The 21,176-nt window shown below is 45.2% G+C and overlaps 1 protein-coding gene and 1 long non-coding RNA gene across 2 annotated transcripts in view; one reads left to right on the top strand and one right to left on the bottom strand.

Moving 5' to 3' along the window:
• The window catches only part of LOC142890545 (uncharacterized), an 88,187-nt gene that overhangs the window by 47,291 nt on the left and 19,720 nt on the right, over positions 1-21,176 (top strand). The gene's annotated exons all lie outside the window — the stretch shown is intronic.
• The window catches only part of pitpnm2 (phosphatidylinositol transfer protein, membrane-associated 2), a 38,970-nt gene that overhangs the window by 11,363 nt on the left and 6,431 nt on the right, over positions 1-21,176 (bottom strand). Inside the window, exons 2-12 of the mRNA XM_076029695.1 lie at positions 14,792-14,995; positions 7,921-8,135; positions 6,639-6,760; positions 6,080-6,313; positions 3,312-3,644; positions 3,130-3,225; positions 2,428-2,532; positions 2,183-2,247; positions 1,058-1,148; positions 407-560; positions 83-272 (exon numbers count right to left, since the gene is read on the bottom strand). Coding sequence (XP_075885810.1) covers positions 83-272; positions 407-560; positions 1,058-1,148; positions 2,183-2,247; positions 2,428-2,532; positions 3,130-3,225; positions 3,312-3,644; positions 6,080-6,313; positions 6,639-6,760; positions 7,921-8,135; positions 14,792-14,869 — 1,683 coding nt within the window. The 5' untranslated portion in view covers positions 14,870-14,995. The remainder of the gene's footprint in view (positions 1-82; positions 273-406; positions 561-1,057; positions 1,149-2,182; positions 2,248-2,427; positions 2,533-3,129; positions 3,226-3,311; positions 3,645-6,079; positions 6,314-6,638; positions 6,761-7,920; positions 8,136-14,791; positions 14,996-21,176) is intronic.

Raw genomic sequence — 21,176 nt, 5'->3', positions numbered from 1 at the left:
GGCCAACACACCCCTGAACACGGTGCCCAGCAGAAGAAGAGACGAGAAGACGAGGCCTCTGGGTTTTTTTTGTCCCTCCTACCTGGCCGTTGAAGGCCTCGCCCTCCAGCGACCTGATGAAGTCGCTGTACACCTGATTGGCTCGCAGGATGACGGTGGCCACCGCGTCCTGGTACTGCGGCGCCGAGGTGGCCAGCAGGGGCAGCGCGGCCAGGGGGATGTGGTCCTGGCTGCTGGAGAGGCAGCTCTCGTCGTAGCTGTATGGGCTGAGGCTGCGGGGGAGGGACGGGACGGGGAAGAGACGGGGGGGCGGGAGGGGGGGTGGGATCAATCAGAGTCAGAAGATGCGACGACGACGGTGGAGTTTCTCACGGGTTCGGCTGTTGTTGGTGTTGCTGTTGCTCACTTGGAGACCAGCGAGAACGCGTCCACGCACACCGCAGGGCAGGGCACCATGCGCACCACGATGCGCCCCAGCGCCGCCGGGTAGTGGACCCTCATCACCGTCTCGAAGGCGCCGCTGAGGGTGTTTCCGTCGCCCTGCTTGCTGTTCTGTTCGCCTGCAGGCAGAAAACAGGTTAAGGCTGTTAAATGCTATTTACATATTTATCTATTGTTCATTTAATTTATTTTTTCTGACGCTAGTGTGTGTCAGAAAAATCTGACACAAACATACTGACACTGCACATTTACAGAAAGGAGAAAAGTCCAGTTCTCCAAATTAGCCCTTTGTGAAGTCACTATGGGGCCCATGCAATGGTTTAGATTTCTCTACCGATGGTTAGTGACACCATTTGTGGGCAGGTGCTCTCGCTACTTTCTGTGCACTGAAACTTTGTGGCGACATGGTTTAAGCTTAAAATAAGGGGAGCCATTTTGGGGGGGTCACTTCAGGAGAATAAGGCAGCGGAGCAGAGGGAACATACATGGACAATTTTGTTTCTATTCAACACTAAAAATGGACACCCTCATGTTTAATAGTGCAATCATTACCACTATTTATTCATACACAAATGCTGCTTCAGAGTAATGGAACTACAGCAGAGTCAGATTGTACCAGAGCCAGTGTCCAGAATATTGCCTCCGTGTAGGACCAACACGAGGACGTGAATTTTGGACGGCTGCAGACATTGCTGAGACAAACAATCCTGCAGGTGGGAGCAGAAGGTGGAGAAGGTGGAGAAAACACGGGACAGGATTAGTGGAAGTGAAGGCGCGGGCAGGCAGACAGACAGGAGAGCTGGAGGAGGAAACGGGGAGACGAAAGGATCACATGCAAGGAAAAATGCTATAAACTATTTATGAGGAGATTCTTCTTTGTTCTAAAGTCCATATATTATATTATCTTCTTCAACTCTAAGCATTCAGATTAGTTACGCAACACTACGACTGGCTGAAAAACTCTTTGGGTAGAAACCATTCAAGACGGATGCGCAGCAATTCAGATTTGGACTCTCAGCGATGGTGTCGTACTGAAAGGTCGTGACCTACAGCATATCAAAGGGTTTGTCATAAGATGGTTCAGGTCAATTTTGGGAAAATGTCTAATGTCTCCGGCAGCCTGCAGAGCTCCCAGCTCCGGAGTTATGTAACACAAACAAAGCATGAACCCCATCTTTATTGCAGCCGTCTCGGGTTTTGCAGGATAGCTAGCTTGCTAGCTAGCTGCTCGAAGAAGAAATAGAAGAAGTGACAACAAGATTCCTGTTGCTTGTTGTAGTAGTGGCGCCTGTTTAATCAAAAGTGGTCAGCACCGTCAAATCTCGAGAAGGACAAAGACACAAAAGGCCAAATTCACGGTTAGCGGTTAGCCACTGGACAGTCATTAACAAATCTAATTTGGCTGCTTCCATCGCAACAGAACGTTTGTTCATTTTTGCCTCCCCTTACTAAATGCTTTGTATCTTTACTGTCTGTGGCGCACAAAAGTTAGTTGCCCTTGAGCGCATCAAGGAGCAATCAATCTGCATGGGGAAACACAGACACACACAACAAAACTTTAGCATTAGCATGAATCTTTTACCTTTAGCTCCACTTACGGACTTTGTACTTAATGACAGAACTCAGGATGGATGACAGAGCACTTATTTCTGAGGAGGAGTCTCAACTACAAGCTATTTAATGACTGCTGGTGAAAAAAACATGAATTGGGCTGTGGGGTGGTGGGAGCGAGCGAGCGTACCTCCATCTGCCTCTCCTCATTACTCATCACAGCATACTCGCCGCCGGACTCCTGGTACAGCGTTTCTGTGAAAACATAATTAACTCAAGTTTTCACTCATGCCCGACGACTGGAACTATAAATATCAGGCCCGCGGTCGCCTTTTATTAATCAATCACAGTGCAGCGAATTGACGCACGAGCCGCTTTTTCCTCCCGAGTCGACTTCGGGGCCGGACGCTGCTCCAGCAGAAACTCTAACCTTACCTTGTGCTTCGTCCGCCTCTATGGTCTCGATCTTGTCCATCAGATCGTTGGAGTTCCACTTGGTCATGTCCTTGGCGAAGAGCTCCTCGTTGTCAGAAAAGTCTTCTGCAAGATGGAGCACGTAAGAAAAAAGAAGAAAACAAAAACAACTATTCTGCGGACAAGTGACACGTGAATTGCACTCAGCGTGCCGTTAAACCATTAACAATGGCCGTTGATAATGTAATGTTTGTAGGACGTAAAGGCAAATGATGCAGACCACAAGCAAAATATTTGTGATATTGCCAATGCAGCTCATCAAAGCTCCCAAATGGAGCAAAATTACCGTTATTGCTATTTTCTAACTGGAATCATGTTTTAAATCGTGTTGTGCTTTCAAAGTATATGTTAAAGTACAGTTTTGGTAAATGGCCCACTGTGATGTCACAAAGGGCACTGCATATTCCACTAAAACCTCTTTCAGAATAATGACAAAATTCTTTCGCCAGGTGTTTTTTCCACCTCATTTTTGCGGCAAAGCGTCACTTTTAGCAGGAAGCTACCTCCAAATTATTTTTTTTTTTTGCTGGATGTTAAAAACACCGGGCTAAATATTCTGCTTTCTGGAGTTGTTTTTGTGTAATGATCTTTTTAAATGCTGCTTGATTGGACTTATATTGACCACCGTCAAGCGCTCATGTGGAAGGTGGAAAAGGATTTTACCATGAGCATCGAAGAACTCATCATCTGTGCTGTCCTCCGAGTCCCGGGCGATGCTCTGCATCCTCCACTCTGAGATGTTCTGGTGGGAGGGACTTCCTGTCAACACCCAGAAGGCAGGTCACTCAGTGATGCGAGCGTTAGCGGTTAATGAGCACAAGCGAAAATCTCACACGGGTCCTCACCGCCTCTCTTGGACGACCTGTTGGAGGACCTGGAGGAGGTGGACCACTGCTTGGTGAGCTCCCCTCGGCTCTCCAACGCGTCTCCCAGCTTCCCTCCGTCCGTCTCTGCCTGAGACCCCGCGGCCTCCGCCCCCTGCTCGGGGTCCTGGCTGACCGAGGAGCCGTTGGTCTCCGCCCCCTCCTCCTCGTTCAGGCTGTAGTGGGCCATCTTCTTGGCCAGGGCCAGCTGCGTCTCCAGCTCCAGCTGCCTGATGTCCTCGATGGTCAGGCCGTACCACTCGTCCTGCCAGCACCACGCCTGCCGGTGGGCTCGCACCATGACTTTACGCAGGCCTGGCGGAGAGGGAACAGGGTTAAAAAAAAAATAAAAAAAAAAGTTTAACCACCAGGCTTTGAAAAACACGACTAACACTTATTGAGAGTATCTGATTGTCTAGTAGCAAGGTTTTGGTGTGAAAAGGTGCCTTCATTAATTGTATCGGCCACTTGATTTTCACCACAATACCCAAACTGACAGCAACTGTCTGCTGGAAAAAAGAAATCGGAATCGGAAAGAATATTTTGTTGGTATTCAAAAAGCTAATATCTTATTACAGTCAATGTATTGAAAGTAGAGGACGCCTTTGGAAACACTGACTGTAGACATTTTATTGCATGACAATACTACATTAACATAATATAATACGAAAAAACAATTAAACATAAATAAGTATATCATCATAACTTTTCCCTTCACTTGTTTTCAAATCATTTTCCTGTATATACACACACATATACACAAATTATTTCATTATATATATTTCCCTCTATATACACATATGTATATGCGTGTATACACACAAACACACAAACACATACAGTATATGTATATACATACATAAATACATACATACATATGTATACATATATATATATATATAGTATATATACACATATATATACACAGTATTATACAGTCTGTATATATATATACATATACATACACATATATATATATAAACACACACACACACACACACACGCACGCACACACACATATTATATACATATATATGTATATATACATATATACATATATATACACACACACATATATGTGTATACACACAAACACATATGTGTATACATACATACATATACACTATGTATACATATATATTTATATAAATAGAACAAAAGCAGGCTCCTGAATCCTCCTCAATAAGAATAAAAGATGAAGGCGTCCAAATTAACGTCACTATCGTCAGTGCCGGCCCCTTGAACTAAACAAGCATCAGCTGGCTAAAAAAGCCGATTGCCGCCAGCACATCATCATTTAAACATCAGGCCTGGAAACAAAGGCCAAAATTAGCACGCGGGGAGCGCTACTCCATCAACAGCCTGTCGCAGGCACTCCTAGCACATTAAGAATTTAGCTTCAAATTGGAAGTTGTCAAAAGAGAGATTAAAAAAAAGGTTTTGAATTATACAAGCCAAAAGACCCCGAGGGCCCATTTCAGAGGGAAGACGAAGGCGCACTTTGGGCTAAAAACGCCATTAAGCATGTGCGGGTGAAAGGAAGGGAGGGGAGAGTTGGTTGGCACGCACGTTAGAGTGGCAGCGAGTGCGGGGGGGGGTTGAAGATGTGTTGATTAAACGGCGGGGTGAGGAGGATGCCCGCAAGACGGAGCATCTGCTGCCTTTATTAGTCGGGAAAAGGAAAAGCTTCCGAGCAGTAAGCGGAGCGCTGTTTACTGCTCACAGAGACTGTGTGAGCGGCCTTAAATAACATAGAGCGGAAAACAAAAGACGGCCACGCTGGCAGGAAATTGATCTGCCGCGCTGCAGCAGGAGAGTCCGTCTGCGCTCCACAGCCTGATACTGGATCTTTAGGAATGTATTTATTCCTCGGTGCGCCGCTTCCCTCTGCTCTCATCACAAACGTCACCTCATAATGCTTTTTTTTCCCACGAGTGAACAGGTGGGAACAAACCAAAAAAAATGTTTTATTTTGAAATTGCAATGTATGCCGTGGTTTCGTTCTTTTGCCGGTCAATTGTTTATTTGCTGTGACTTTCAACACCAAAAGCGTCACTTTTATTCTCATATCAACAGATTCATATTGTAAACCAAAATAATGTGTGTTTTTTTTTCATCACTGTGGTAGGTTGCTTTCATATATGTATAAATGGAAAATTGATGACTTTTCACTCTGCCTCCCTACATTTGCAGGGCAAATATCTGTACGTCTTATTTCTTACATGAGAAAACACATTTCAGTAAATTGTTGTTTTTATTTTTGAAGTGGAGCTTTCTGAACTCTGCTGTTGTGGCGTTAAAACATAAAAGTGGATCATATTTTAGAGAGAGTTTATTTTAGAGTACGTTTTGGGGTCACTCAGTCAGTTCAGGTCAGATTATTTTCTAATAAGTTTTACTTTTTTTGCAAAATGATCAATGAACGTCTTTTTTCATTAACGGCAACAATACTTTTTACTTAGAACCTTTGCCAGAACCTGTACTGTCTTACTTTTAATTGAGTAAAGGAGTTGAATCAGTACTTTTACTTTTATCATTGTATTGTATAAGTATCCGTTTCACTTAAGTACAGAATGTGGATACTTTCCCACCACTTCATTTTTTTCCCCCGCTCATCAGTCAGTTAATGACACATTCTTCAAATATTTCCAGACACCGGTGAGAATTTGAAGAATTCCAAAGTGGACAAAAATAAAAAAGAGGTCAAAGAAGAAACCTTGGCTTTCAGGCGCACCGCCCGCCGCACCTACCCACGTCGTGGATGAAGCGCTCGATCTTGGACTGCATGCCCCAGTATCGGAACTCCACCTTGCAGAGCTTGTAGGCGCACATGACGGGACACTGGCCCAGGTTCTGGTTGATCTCCTCGATCCAGTCGTCGGACAGCGGGCCCCGCTTGGTCTTGGCCGACTGGTAGAGCTTGGGGTCTTCCTCCGCCAGGTACTCGTGGGGGGCGATGTAGTCCTTCACGATGTCGATGGGGTCTGCGGGAGGGATGGAGACCAGGGATGAGGGGAACGTGTCCAGAACTTTTTATTTTTGGTGCTTTCTCGCCTCCCCTCCCCTCCCGGCATCTCAGTGAATTTTTTAGCGTCGGGAGGCTCAACACCAGCTCTCCACCAATCTGCTCCTCCGCCTCCAGTGCCGATAATGTGGCTCCAGGCATTGATTTCCCCGCTCCGCGGCGAGGACGACGGAGAGAGGGGAGGCGGCTGGAGGGCCCGGTCGATCCGAGACGCACGCTTTCATGGAGTGCGCTCGTGGAGGCTTTGTGATGTTTGCCTCCGAGCTGCGCCGCCGCACACTCACCGACGGTCCGCTGCCTCTTCTCGGCCGACGACATGTTGAAGACGTCGCCCTGATTCCCCGTGTCGGGCTTGTAGTAGGTCTCGATGTCTATGGAGAACTTCTCGACAAACGGACAGGTGTATCTAGGAGACACACAGAAAAGTGGGTTAAGGGGGTAAATCCTCCATTGGATGTTCCTTTATTGACTTGTAGCGTATCATTTCTTAGTCCTTGACTGCTTAGGTGCTCTGCAGATGTTACCCTTCCAGTTACACAAGACTCAATGCACTGATTCAATGGGCAATCGAGAAAAAGTTGATTTTTACATTCTACAGCAATTAAGCATTTTAAAGAATGAGTGCAATAACCTCAAACCAGACACTGCCGACACTGCAGATACTTGGCGATGCGCAACAGACATCCGATTCTGATCTGAAGAAAGTCAATTCATATTCATTTCAGTTCAAATCAATTAAGTCTGTGTCACTTTGCCTCAGAAAGCGTTTTGAAAAACACTTTCCTTCTATTTTCAGACTTTTAAGGAACAGAAATGATCAAATGTAGAAGATGCAACTTAGCAGAATAATATATATAAAATGACAATAAGCACAGCTGATTAACAAATTATTCAAATTTTGGAATATGTGAGGGATAAAAACTTTTCACAAAAGTCGACATTTTGAGTCAAAAGTCTGTGTCTAACCCGACCCATTTCAACCAAAATCACTTATGACAGAGCAATAAGAACATTTTCAAACCAAAGCCCCACAGTTGAAGGCTACAAACCTTAGATCAAATCCAGCAAATTGAATCTAGTGGAATAATTCGTGCCAAGAACATAAAAACTGTTGGACTGTAGGATTAAAGTTATCTTGTGGATATTAAAAAAAAAAAAAAAGAAGAAGAAGAAAAAAAAGCTCAGAGAGTTGGCACGAAGTTCGGCAAATGAACGAGTGATTGATTATTTAGCTGAAATTGTTCCAAAAAGAAAAGGCTTATTCAGCAGTATGAAGCACGGAGCCGTGCCCCAGTCGTCAAATCTATGATTCCACAAGCCTTATCATAAAAACCATTACCACCATTTTCTACACTAGATGCTCAGTCTCTCCCTCCCCCGCTACATAAGATACCCAACGTGCTGTCCAAGACATTGGAAGGGATGATTTTAGGTGATTTAAGTGTCCATTATCTCGTGGAAGAAGGTTTCACCAACACACCCATGCGTTTCTATTGCCCATTAATCATCTCAAGTCCCTTTAAACATCTTCGCGATGAATCACCGCTGTCAGGTACTGTATCTCACCGTGTGCGCGTGTAGGGGTAGGCGTTCCAGGACTCCTCCTCCACTCGAAGGGCAGCTTGAGGCAGGATGGCACAGAACCAGGACGGGATGTGTTTGCCGATGTGATAGACCTTGTGCGTGTACTGGCCCGAGCCGCCGGGGCCGTCCTCGTAAGGCTTGTTCTCCAGGATCTCCACGCCACTGCCCTCGCCGCAGCTCTCTTCTCGGCTCTTTTTCTGGAGGACCAAGGGGGGGGGGGGGGTACTTTTAGTTTTCTCACAACACGTTTTGATTTACCTTAATGGTTAACAGGTGTGAACATTAGCATAAAAACGTTGCAAGGGAAAAACAGCTTAAAAATAGTAGATTGACAAATTTTACATCGAACCGAAAATCTGCTTTCTTTCTGTCATAACTTTATCTGTGTTAACAAAACAATGAGGTTCAGTGACTTTGCATCACAAGTATTGCTATTTAGTTGTAAAATTCTATTATGGTCTCTTCAAAACTTGTAGAAGGGTAAAAATGACTACTTTTATAGCAAAGATGATGCTAGGCTAACTTTAGCAGTTCTATTATGTTTGGAGCTACGGCAATAAAATAGCCATAATATTTTTTCACTCAAGAATCAAATTTAGCCTAATCGAATATTAGAATCTTAATGTGGATGATTCAAATACTTATTTTTCTTTAACTGAAAAAAGAACAATACTCTCACACATTTTAGCTAGCTGGCTAGGATTTCCCTCTTACCCCAATGTCCCTGTGCACTGTTACGAGGTATTGTGCATATTGCAACATAAGTCTCGTTGAGCTTAACTTTAAAAGCCCCATCAGTTACATCACAGGCAGCTTTCAAAGTGCTCATGCTAGTTACAGCTAGTGAGTGACAACTGTCACTTGTGTTAAACCCTTACACTTCAGAACTACTTATGAGTATGACATCAGCATTTTAATGGTCTTCCATTAGATACAGAGGTATTTTTAACAGTGGAAAAAAAAAATACATTTTCAGCAACTCTATGTATAGCGCTCACACTAGTGTTGCCACCCGTCCCGTTTTTCCCAGAATTGTTCTCTTTTTTTCACCACCTGTCCCGGGAAAAATAAAATCTCTCGCAATTTGTCCCGTTTTTCAGGGAAAATTACAAAACCTCATTTGATTTCCATCTGTGGTCTACTCCCGTAAAATACACGATTGTCTCATATTTGGCAACTAAAAAACCTGTCCCGTAATGAACTGATACGGGACGCACTTCACTTTGTCCCGTATATTTCGGGGACGCCTCTCCGTCTCCGCCTCCCCCCCCCGTCGACAGACTTGAGACCCCCCCCCCCCCCCTCCCCACCCGCCCGCAGGATGTTCCGGATTTGAAACTCTAGGAGGTGGCAACCCTAGCTCACACTCACTACACTCACTACAGTGAGTAAACTGGCACAAGCCCATAAAGTATCGTTTCTCCTCCAGTAGCCCTTTTTCCTGTTCTGCAAAAACTCACGTTTCACACATTCATTGTTTGGTGCCGAGCAGACGCGAGGCAGAATTTAGAGGAGCTCTCCAAACGCACATAATCCTGCGCGGGGGAAGGTGCAGTTAGTGCTTTCCATTTCTCTCAGCATGGAACCTCCTCCATTAAAAGGCAGCAGATGGCTCTGGCAACACAGATCTTGTAAGACTTAGTTGTGTTTTAAGCCCGTTGTTCCGCAGCGGGAGCCGTGGATTACCGCCTCACTTTATACACACAATGTGCCTCTTCTAGAGGGCCATCCCTGCCTAGACTTTAGCTGACAGGCTCGCAGCACTCAGCGCTAATGCGGTGGGAACGCACAAAGATGTTTTTCTTGAGAACTTATCAAAAGATGCTGGCGAAAATGAAAACTTTTTGACCGTGCGAAGAACTGACATTTTTTTGACACTCAAATAGGAGACTTTTGTAATTACAGAATTACTACATGTCGCTGTTCTTTTTTTTTTATGTCATGTCAGTAGCGCAAATATACATAAAAATTTGGACCATTTTAACTGTTAGTGAATGGTGTGTCCCATTGAAAAATCAAGATTACCAATAATGAGGTGATTTAAAGCTTTTTTTTTTTTTTTTCTTAACTTCCAGAAAGCTCTTAAGGTGTTGAGCAGACACTAATGACCACTTTGTCTTGGCAACAACACCTGCATTTAGTGGTCGGCTTCACTGAAGCAGAAGGCGGGACTCTCCGTGTCCGTGATAAATGCTTTGAGTTGAAAGTCGTGCCGAGAGTGGCTATGCTATATCAACCCCCCCTCCCACGCCCCTGTGCATCTTGTCTTTGCAACCCTGCTGCTGAGCCACGTCAGTCAGTCGACCAACCTGTAGACACTGTAGTCGTTGGGACAGAAAATAAAAAAAATAAAAAAGATGATTGAAAAGCCATTTTATTCCCCACACTGTAATACGGCGGAGCAAAAAAAAAAAAAAAAAGAATAATAAAACCGCACGGCGGCGAATGCAAATGACGGCGATCATTATGAAGAGCCGGAGAGGGGGTGCTCGGGGTCAAGAATGAGAGGCTGCGATTGAGCACGCAGCTCTCTCTCTCTTTCCTAAAGACTTCGGGGAGGCGCTATCAGTAATGAAGGTCAGAGGAGGCAAACAGCTGGAAAATTGCTGTAATCTAGCAGGTAATGTAATTTAGGTGAGGGGCTAAAGGGCCTTGAATTACCCTTCCCGTCTCCGTGTCTGTTGCCACGCAGGAGGAGCCGAGGATCTGCTTTAATGGCACAAATCTCCCGGGTTATTGCTCGAGTGTGGAACCACACTGCCTTTTTTTTTGTGTTTTTTTTTTTCCCCCGCCCATTTTTTTTGACATTTAGGAAGTGTTAATACAACAACGGGAGCTGAGGATTTAAAGCTGAATCTAAAGCTGTAGGGGCCAGTGGTGAGAAGGTTCTACACACTCAACGTCAACTCTCTTCTTCACATAATGTCAACTCTTCTTCTTCTTCTTCTTCTTCTTCTCCTTGTGAAGAAGAATGCGGCAACTTTTAAATGTTATTGTTGGGGAGGCAAAACTCGCCATCCACGTTTCAAGGAGAGACAAAATTGAAGGGTTTTCAAGTACAGATGCAGCGATGGTGTGGCGCTGCAGCCTTCGTTGCAGAATCCAGTTGGAATTTTCCCTTTATAGAATGATGAAAGACCTCGAGAGCTTCCCAGCAATCTGATGCCACAAAAACATTCTGTGCGCTAGTTTAAACAATGAATTATTTTTTTGGGATACACAGAAAGATATGGTTGTTTCTTTATGGCTTGTGTTTTTTTTGTGTTGTTTATTGTTCAAAATGTATTTAGTTATTTACTTAATTATGATATTCATTTATCCTTTTCATATTTTTACCTCTGTAAAAATAGGTACATAATTTCCATTTGTTTTTGTAAATAAAGTGTGGTTGTAAAAATCAAAAGGTTCTTCTTCTTCTTCTTCTTCTTCTTCTTCTCCTCCTCCTTCTCCTCCTCTTCCTCCTCCTTCTTCTTCTGAATTCCTCTGAAACAGGCTGGTTTTAACAACGCACTCCATCAGGTTTAGCTTCTCGGAAGCACAGGGGGGAAATTCCTGGATTTTTATTTGGACCCAACAGGAGATTTTTCAGTCATATAATACGTCACATCTTGGCTACAGCCCACCAAGGGAGCGCAGCTTGTCAGATGATTTATTGTTGTGTTCTCAGTCCAGGTGATAGAGAGCGGCGAGGTGGACACTGAACTTAACTTTTGGCACAGGGTAACGCAAGGTGCAAGAGGGACAGGAAATTAAGGGACATCAAGTTAACTAAAGGTAAGCAATGTTAAATAAAGTAAAGGAAATCCATCATAGTTAAGTCAATTTATGTAAAGCTAAACCTGGTAGTGTAAAGTTAAGTCAAGATGTGGTATAGGAAAGTCAAGTTGAGCTAGACTATGATAAATTAGACTAAGTAAAGTTGAGCCAGGTAGTGTTACGTTAAGGTAGGTTGTTCTTTGTTATGTTGGGTTAGGTTCTGTTATGGTACATTATGTTACGTTAAGGTGAGGTTTACACTATGTCAATACGGTAGCGAGACCTATTTGCACTGAATTGGCAGCACTCTGAGCCTGCACATAGATGATTTTGATAGAACAGGTAGTGACGTAGGAAGGGGGCGTGTGGGTTGTGAGGCAGTCTGAGGGATGAAACTCTGGGGCAGAAAACGAGTCCGACTGTGACCGTGACCGCGACGCCCCCCCCGAGCACCATTTCACATTTGCCCACCGAGATCTGCAAGTGCGCCCGCGGGCAGCGAGGTCACCAGAGGAGAGGAACACGGCAAGACCGGCGGAGCGAGCGCCGCGCGTGCAAGCGAGCCCTCCGGATCGGGCCGACTGTATCTCGCTCGAGAGGGAAGAAATAACTCATGTGAGGAGTGTAACCGGGCTGGGCAGACACCCTATGGGCCGCGTCGGTGGAATCCTAATGGGGCTTGGCTCTGCCGAGGGTCCGTCCCTGCCAACCCCGAGCCGTCCCTGAATAATTCATGCCGCCATCGCAAGGTTAGCATAAAACCTGGAGGGGCCACGAAAACCTTGCCGCCGCCCCCCCCGTCCCCGTCCCCGTCCCTGTCCCCGCCTCCCGTCCCCGTCCCCGTCCCCGCCTCCCGTCCTCCGACTGCGGCGAGAGCGGAACCCTCGTGCATCAAATGTTATCGCATGCGGCGGAAACGCCACCTCCTCACCCACCCACCCCCTACACTCACACCCCCTCCCGACACTCGAACCCCCTCCCTTCCCGCTGCCTCATCTTTCTGACATTTTTCAGAATTTCGCCTTCCGACCTGGCAACTGCAGAGGACTCGTACATTGAAAAATAGTTTGAAAAACAGATTTATGTACAACAGACAGATATATATATACACATATGTGTGTGCGTGTGTCTCTCTCCCTCTCTCTCTCTCTCTATATATATATATATATATATATATATATGTATATATATATATACATATATATATAGTATATAAATATGTGTCTCTCTCCCTCTCTCTCTCTCTCTATATATATATATATATATATATAAAGATAGAGATATATAAAGAGAGAGTATATATAAAGAGAGACAGAGACAGAGCGAGAGAAACACACATTTATATACTATATATATATATATATATATACACACACACACACACACACACACACATACATATATATATTATATACAGTATGGTATGTGTATGTGTGTGCGTGTGCGTGTATATATATTAATATATATGTACACACCTATATATATATATATATATATATATATATATATGTACTCTATATATATACTGTATATACATGTATATCTATACATATATATAGCATATACTGTATATGCATATGATACATGAGGTCCATCTAATCGCGGCCCCTGACCAGCCCTCCCGCCCGCCCGCCCGCCCACGCCGCACATGAGCGATGAGCCTAAGTGTATTTGGAGCCAGTCATTACGCCGTCTTGCGAGCGCAGACTGCGCCATCATTTCTGCCTCCCCGTCTCCATTATCGCAAACAAATGATGGCAGGCGCTGCCACGCAGCGGCTGATGTCACCGGTTGCCGCGGCAACCCGCGCTCAGCTGTGACGCTGGGAAGGAGGCGGGGGTCCTCCTGTGCGTCCGTGTGTGTGTGTGTGTGTGTGTGTGTGTGTGTGTGTGTGTGCAGAAGGCGGTGGCAAGTCTTTTTTTTTTTTTATAATTCCTTCGCTCTACTTCATAGTCGGCAGGCTCCTCTGCATAACGGTGGTAATAATACTGTTTAAGATCCTATTGCTGCCATCCCATTTAACCAATTCCACTTCTATTTAACACACAAAATACAGGGAAGGGCAGCGTGCAATGCAAATAACGTGTATTAGCACAAATGCAGTTTTAATGGAAGAACATGCAACCCTCAAAATGACGTCATGTCCAAGTCAAACTCTTGTTTTAAAAATCTTCATGGACAAAGCAGTGAATTATTCATTTTGAACGCTTTTGCACCCTGAAGGCGGTCAGCGGCGGCGGAACATTTTTGTCTAATCGATCGTTTTCGATGAAAACCGAGCAGATTCACTTCAGACGGTCTGCAGACTGCAGTCTTCGGGCAGCACTTTGTGCAGAAACATCTAAATAAAGCGACTCGAAGCGTAACTAAATAACAAAAATCTCTTTAAGGAAAATCAATTATTTATTCATGCACTTATCCCATTTGTCTCTTTTTATTAATCTGGTGCACCGAGTGGAACCACGCTCTTATTTTCCATTGCTAGTTTGCTTGCAGCCGTATTCATCTTTATTAGTCAAGCCACATTAAAAACAACAACGACACCAAAAAGAGTCCTCGCGCGTTACCTTTGACTTTGGTCGCAGGCTAATTTTTTTCACAATAACATAAAGGTTCTCTTTTACTCTCTTAATCCCTTGCGGACATCCGGCCCAACCCAGAGTCACGCCTTGGTCAAGGGGAGGAAAGGGCTTTTAATGAGAGCGCAGGGTTTTCCACAGGCTGCAGCAGGGGTTGTGTTTACTCGCGTCTCGCGTCCGAACATGTGCGTCGTAAAAAAAAGGAAAGACAAAAAAAAAAAAAAAAAGATCAAATTAAACATGATCCGCGCACATATGGAGCGCCATCTGGTCGCCCCCGCCGCGCCCCCTCGTCCCGGTGACCTCTGAGCGCGCTCGGCGGTGGTCTCGTTCCGAGCCGCTCGTGACACGATGACACTTTCAACTCCCGACCCCGCGAGCCGCCCTCGCGGCGAACGAAATGCCACGTTTTTCTTTTTCTTTTTTTTCTTCTTGCGTTTTGCACACGGCCGCAAAACCGGGAGGACAAAAAAAAGAAAAGAAAAAAGAAAAAGAATAAGAAACCACGCCCTCCTCACCTGGATCATGTAGAGCTGTGCGATGCGGTACTCCTCCACGCTCATCGGCATCGGGATGCGGTACTCCTTGATCAGCATGGCTGTCTGTCAATCGGGTCTCCCTCCGACCCTGTGCGTGCGTGCGTGTCTGTGTGTTTGGCTCCCTCTACCCGAGCAGCATGTTCAAACAGCGAGGAGCGGGGGGGCAGTCGTCCGTGTTCTCACCTGAGGACAGAAGAGAAGAGGAGACGCTCAGCGGGAAGGAGGCAGCAGGACTCGTTGGGGCCTCGGCAGAATTTCTTATGAACCTTGGCGAGGAGGTGCCATGTTTGTCCACGGATTAAAAGCAGCCGCCTTCTCACCCCCCTCCCCCCCTCGCGCCCCCCCCCCCCCCCCTTGGCGGGCCCTCCCACAGATCTATTACAAGGTAATCCACTGACCTAGCAACAACTCTGAAATCCCCCAGCAACCCAAATCCCGACTCCATCTACACACACACACACACACACACACACGCGCACGCACACGTGCGCGAGCGCCAAGGATTCAGCCAAGTTGTTGCTGCTCGACGCAGCCTCTAAATCCGACAGAGCTCCCGCCTCCCGCGAAGGGGGGGGGGGGTTGGCGCACGCTCGGGGCCAACGCACGCTCCACTTTTATTTGTCCTCCCATGTTTGTCCCTCCTGCCGCACCGTAGTACTGGCGGGCCCCGAAAACGGCCCCCCGCGTGTACGGTGCGATCCCCTGAAGGCGGAGGAGGAGGCTGAGGAGGAGGAGAAGGAGGAGAGGTTTGGCTCTTCGGACAGTCCTGGTATCCGTTTGCTGCCCGCTGGCGAGCATTAAGACTCTGGCAGTGTGAAGCTACTTATGGAACTTTTTTATTTATTTATTTATTTTTTTACATCAGAAAAGTCCAATTAGCAATTATATGATGAAAGGCCCAAGGCAACGTTTAAAGGCGTATGCATGTCAGTTGGATAAGACAGAAAACAGGAGTCCTTGTGCTAACTTGGACAATCTTTTGATAATAATAAATACTTGCATTTATTATTATTATTATTGTTATTATTATTATTATTATTATTATTATTATTATTATTATTATCATTATTATTATTATTATTATTATTATTATTATTTATTACATAAGAGCAGAGTCACTCAGGAAGCAGGTCTATAATGCCATAGACCATATTATTTGCTTTTTCACCTCGCTGTGTGTTTTGGACAGAAACTGATCTTGGTGGAGGCCAGGTGGAGGCCAGGTGGAGCATCTGATTTGAGGAGATACAGGAGCAGGTGGATCTGCCCAAGGTTTCCTGATTCTACACTGACGTCACAGCGGATGACAAAGACGTTGGAGCAGCTCACCAGAAAAACAAAGATTAGCATGAGACACTGCTAAATCTTACGCGCTTGCTCCTCTAAATTGATCTTCTGAATCGGCTCCTCGTATCCTTGGCAGAACCTTTATTTCTATTATTCTGCGCCGCGGCCCGCGACCGTAAACACAGCAGCGTTAAATCTGACAACTCGCTCGCTTCCAGAAAAATCAACACGGGCGGATATCGACGCCCATCTGTCCAAACAGCGGCAACAGGGTTTGTGTGCGTATGTGTGCGTATGTGTGCGTATGTGTACGTGTGTGTGTGTGTGTGTGGCTGCCAAGCCCAGGGACCGTCCACACATTATAGCGCAGACAGTTGAGGAGTCACATGACAAAGGCTACTTAATCTCCGACAGATTAAGAGTGGCTGTAAATCTGATGCTGTCTTAACACGGGAGGTAAATGTCATGGTGAGTGTGTGTGTGTGTGTGTGTGTGTGTGTGTGTGCGTGTCTGCCCACTTGTTTATGATTAGATGAAGCATCTATCTACCTATCCATCCATCCATCCATCCATCCATCCATCACATCCTTTATCTGCATCTAAAGATGTCAACGCTGTGACTTTGCTTTGGTCTCACATTTTATGAGGCCAAATTAAACATTTCACACATTATTAGATGGATGCTTTTAATGTTTAAAAAGGCCCACAGTCGTTTACTAGCATCTAAAAACACGGCGGCAACAATTGTTGCACTGCAGCAAACAATCAAAATCTTGATTGAAAGGAAAACACGTGTTCCCTCTTTGGCTTCCTACTTCCAGAATTGAAATTATTTTCTATTTTTACAGATTTGGGTAAAAACGTTGCAGATCAAGTCGACAATGGAGAGAAAATGTCACGGCAGCCAAGAGAGGAAGAGAACAGCGCAAGCTAACTGGTCTGGTGTGGGGTCCAGCAGAGACGAGATGCTGTAAAAACTGATACTGGATTTTTTTTTTTTCTTTCTCCCCTCTGAGGGAAGCTCCCTCTCATAACTCTGCACTGCATGAGATCCCGCACTCAACTCACGGACACACGATTTTGTCTCCAGCACCCGAGCGTCTCCGACGCAATTAGAGCAAGGAAATGAAGTGGCGTTTTTGGCGGGAAAATAAATAAATGAGGTCCTCGACATTGAAGAGAGAGACGGCCGCTGTAGGTAGACAAAGCGATCCCAGCGAATGTCACACGTGAGACAGATAAAAAGTGACACGGTGACAGACGGAAGGAGAGGCCGCACAGACCGGCCAACCCAGGAGGAGCGGCGGAGCGAGGCATGACTCAGCACATCGTGGAGGGGAGAGAGAGAGAGAGAGTGAGAGAAAGAGGGACAGAGAGTGAGAGAGAGTGAGAGAGGGAGAGAGGGAGAGAGAGACAGAGAGAGAGAGAGAGGGAGAGAGAGGGAGACAGAGAGAGAGAGAGAGGGAGAGAGAGAGACAGAGAGAGAGAGAGAGAGAGAGAGCGGGAAAGAAACTCGGTTTGGAAGAGAACGATGCCAGAGTCACGTCTTTCCTAGTTGCGGTGATTTATCTTCTAAAAGGATTTAAAGAATAATCGCTCAGCTTATCATTCTGATGCGATGCCTTGATTTTTAAACAGAATTCCGTCTGAGCGTTGTAAGTCAGAGCTGCTGTAGCGCTGGAAGGCAGCAGAGCCGCCAGTGAATTAGAGAGTATGAAGCTCCCTCCTTTAAACTTTGAAGAAACTACTCAAATCAATATTCAAACAGGGAACCAGAGAGTAAAGATGTATTTTTCCATTACTGAATTATTTTCCTAATGCTGCATTCATTCATGCCCTTTTAGCTCATTTTGCCGTAAGAGTTATAAGGCACCACAACACCAGCCCAGCAGGTTTGAATGCCCACACTCACATTAACATGTGTCCAAAACAGCCTCTGAACACCTGTCGTCCAATCACCCGACACCGAGGGTTGGAGTCCTAGTTCTCTCTCTTTTATAATTATATATTTTACACTTCCCTTTTATTTTTAACAGACATTTTTTGCACTGTCTATTACTTACTGGTAGGCACTCCTCCACCATGGCACCTTATCATAAAAAGATTCAATGTATCAAGGTCTCATCATTTCACCTGATCTCTATTCCCTACATCTAATCCTACGTACTTGTGAGTGATCGTTTCCTTCTTATGTGTGTTAGAGATATGTGTGCATGTAGCTACTGAATGTCTTAAAGTAGCTATCGATCTATTAAACGCACCAATATTGGTACCGGTAAAATACATGCCGATACCATGACACCGATACCAGTTGAATATGTCTGTGTGAGTGATTATGTTTCCTTCTTATGTGTGTGAGATATGTGTTTATGTACTACTGAATATCTTAAATTTCTCCTCTGGGATGAATAAAGTAGCTATTGATCTATTAGATGCACCAATATCGGTAAAATACACGCTGATACCATGACACCGATACCAGTTGTATATGTATGTGCAGGACAATCTTTGCTAAATTTGTCTTTTGTACTGCAGTGATACTTGTGGCAGTCAACGCGTTGGCAAAAAAAAAACTTGCTGGGGAATGTTGTTCAAAAAACAGAACATCTGCAAAAAAAAATAAAAAATAAATAAAAGTAATTCTATGATATATAATGACCTTTATTAAGTACTCAGTATCAGTGAGTACTGAAAAAGCAAGTACTTTTACTCAACTCAGTCTGTAAAAAAGCAGTACTGGTGCATCACTACTATCTATCTATCCATCCATCCATCCATCCATCCATCCATCCATCCATCTATGCATCCATCTATCTATCTATCTATCTAACCATCCATCTATCTATGCTTCCATCTATCTATCTATCTATCTCACCATCCATCACCCAGTTATCATTTCCAGAAGGTTTACTCCTCAGTGACGTCCGTCCTGTCCCAGGCGGCTCTCCGGGTGCCACCGTTCTGTCTCACCGCACCGTTTGAGGGCGTGCGAGCTTAGTCGGGAGTGAGAGGGCCGCGCCCGACGCAACACTAAAGCGCTGGCAGACAAACCCGCGCACTTCAATCACATTACGCCGAGGCTAACGAGCTGCACTTTATCAACATGTTACGTAATGCTTTTTATCTCGACGCGCTCCAATATCCCCTTCGGAACACGACTCCTTTCTCTCCCTAATTGCTCCGGGATCAAACCTAAAGTAATTTTCTCCGGGGCTTCGGGTCAATTTGGAACAGACGCGCCACACCGCAACCCGTAGTAAAAATCAGCTTTCTGCAACCGCCACCAGAACCGGCCCCGCTCACAAAAAGTCCATTTAGCTGATGAGGTCGGCAGCGCGCGCGACGTGGAGCCAATCTAAAAAAAATAAAAAAAAAACCAACAACAACAAGGTTGTCTTTTACAGGAACTCATTGCTCGTAAAGAGAGACCAAGACTGTTACTTCTGAAGCTCACGCCTTAAAAGTTCAACGCATAACCGTCTTGACTGACAGTTCACCATCCGATGATCATCTAACTCACTTGTGCAAAACGTGAAAAGTCACAGAGCGGCTTGCCGAACGGTACAAAATAAAAGAAAGAACTAAAAAAAAAATGAAATTACGGAGCTGACGTGAATCACTGAAAGAGGAGAAAGAAAACAGAGCCTGACTGAATCTCAACACGAGCGTCTTTGGGGAAAAAAAGGAAAACCAGGAGGCGCACGTGGAAAATCAAAAATGATTCTCAGGACACATAAAGAAACGGTTGACGTTTCGCAGTAACTACTAGTAAAAAAAAAGATTCCACGGGAGGGACTAGTAACAGGTTTACAGCGTGCAGCCCAGACCGGCGCTGGATTCCTGCCATAATTAAAGTCCCTGCTTGTCCATCGGTCCTTTAATTGAGCTCGCAGCCAGCAAACGGCCTCCTCCGCAGCACCGCGAGGACAGCTGGCTGTGGTGCACGGCGGCGGCAGGACTGAAATAAAACCAAACAGACAGCATCCCATTTGGCCAAATAGGAGGAGAGGAGCTGCGGCCCGTTTCTCCCAGTGGCGTCGCTGAACAAGCAGGATTACTTCTATGCTTTTAAAATCATTCATCCATTCATTCATTCATTTTCCATACCCGCTTAGTCCCGAGCTCAGGGTCACGGGGGTCTGCTGGAGCCTATCCCAGCTGTCATAGGGCGAAGGCCTAAAATCAGTTGAAAAAAAATAAAAACCCCATGGATTTAATCGTGTTTTTCTCTTCACAAACCTAGAAGTGGATCCGCTGTGGGTTGAAGAAATATTTAACCTGCTCCGAGGACAATGTGAGCTCACGTGGAACGTCAGAGAGCAGGGATTAAGATTAAAAAATTCCTCCTGCAACGTGCGTTCCCAACCATTAGATGGTGCTAAATCTCATTCACTGGGCCTTTAAATGTATATGTTCAAAAAGTTCTTTACCAAAACCGTCAGAGGGGATATTTGCAACTCTTGGGTATTTATGTAAAATACGTTTGCAAAATTTAAATGTAAAGGTTTTTTTGTTTTGTTTTTTTTTGCAAACAGAGCCTTCGTAACGAAACGAAAGGTCATTTTAAAGACAGAACGACGGACATAAAGGACAGAATACTCACATTACAGTTCATCGAAATGCAATCAGTACGATTGATGACACAATAAAATAAAAAATTTCAGATACTCACATTCTTGTTTCCCCAAATGTATTTTTTTTTTTTTTTTTTAAACACACGTGACGTCTTTTCAGAATTCACCCGCTGTATTTCACAAACTTGACAACGCGTCCCGGTTTTCCCAGCCCGGGTGAAACAGTGCCAGGCAGATGATCCCTCATCGCTGCCGACAGCAAACCCACGTCAAGGACGCGTCCGAGTGAAAGCGTTGGACGACGGCCTGCAGGTGCTTTCGCTTCACTCCAGCAGTTCAACTAACGCACGCAAACAACTCAACAAGACACGTGGTTTGAGGAGACAAACGTTTAAGATCCCCGCTGCACACCTGGGGAAAACAGCGGCGCTCCGGGACGCTTCGGATTTGATTCGACCGAGGTTTGGAGGAGCGACGCTGCGCCGAACAAGATCCCCTGATGG

This window comes from Nelusetta ayraudi, unplaced genomic scaffold, assembly GCF_046127955.1.
Source record: "Nelusetta ayraudi isolate G7.1 ecotype Tasmania unplaced genomic scaffold, CSIRO-AGI_Nayr_v1 ptg000026l, whole genome shotgun sequence".
Classification (NCBI taxonomy): domain Eukaryota; kingdom Metazoa; phylum Chordata; class Actinopteri; order Tetraodontiformes; family Monacanthidae; genus Nelusetta; species Nelusetta ayraudi.
The sequence above is the reverse complement of the archived record's forward strand: the minus strand, read 5'-3'. Positions and strand labels throughout refer to the sequence as shown.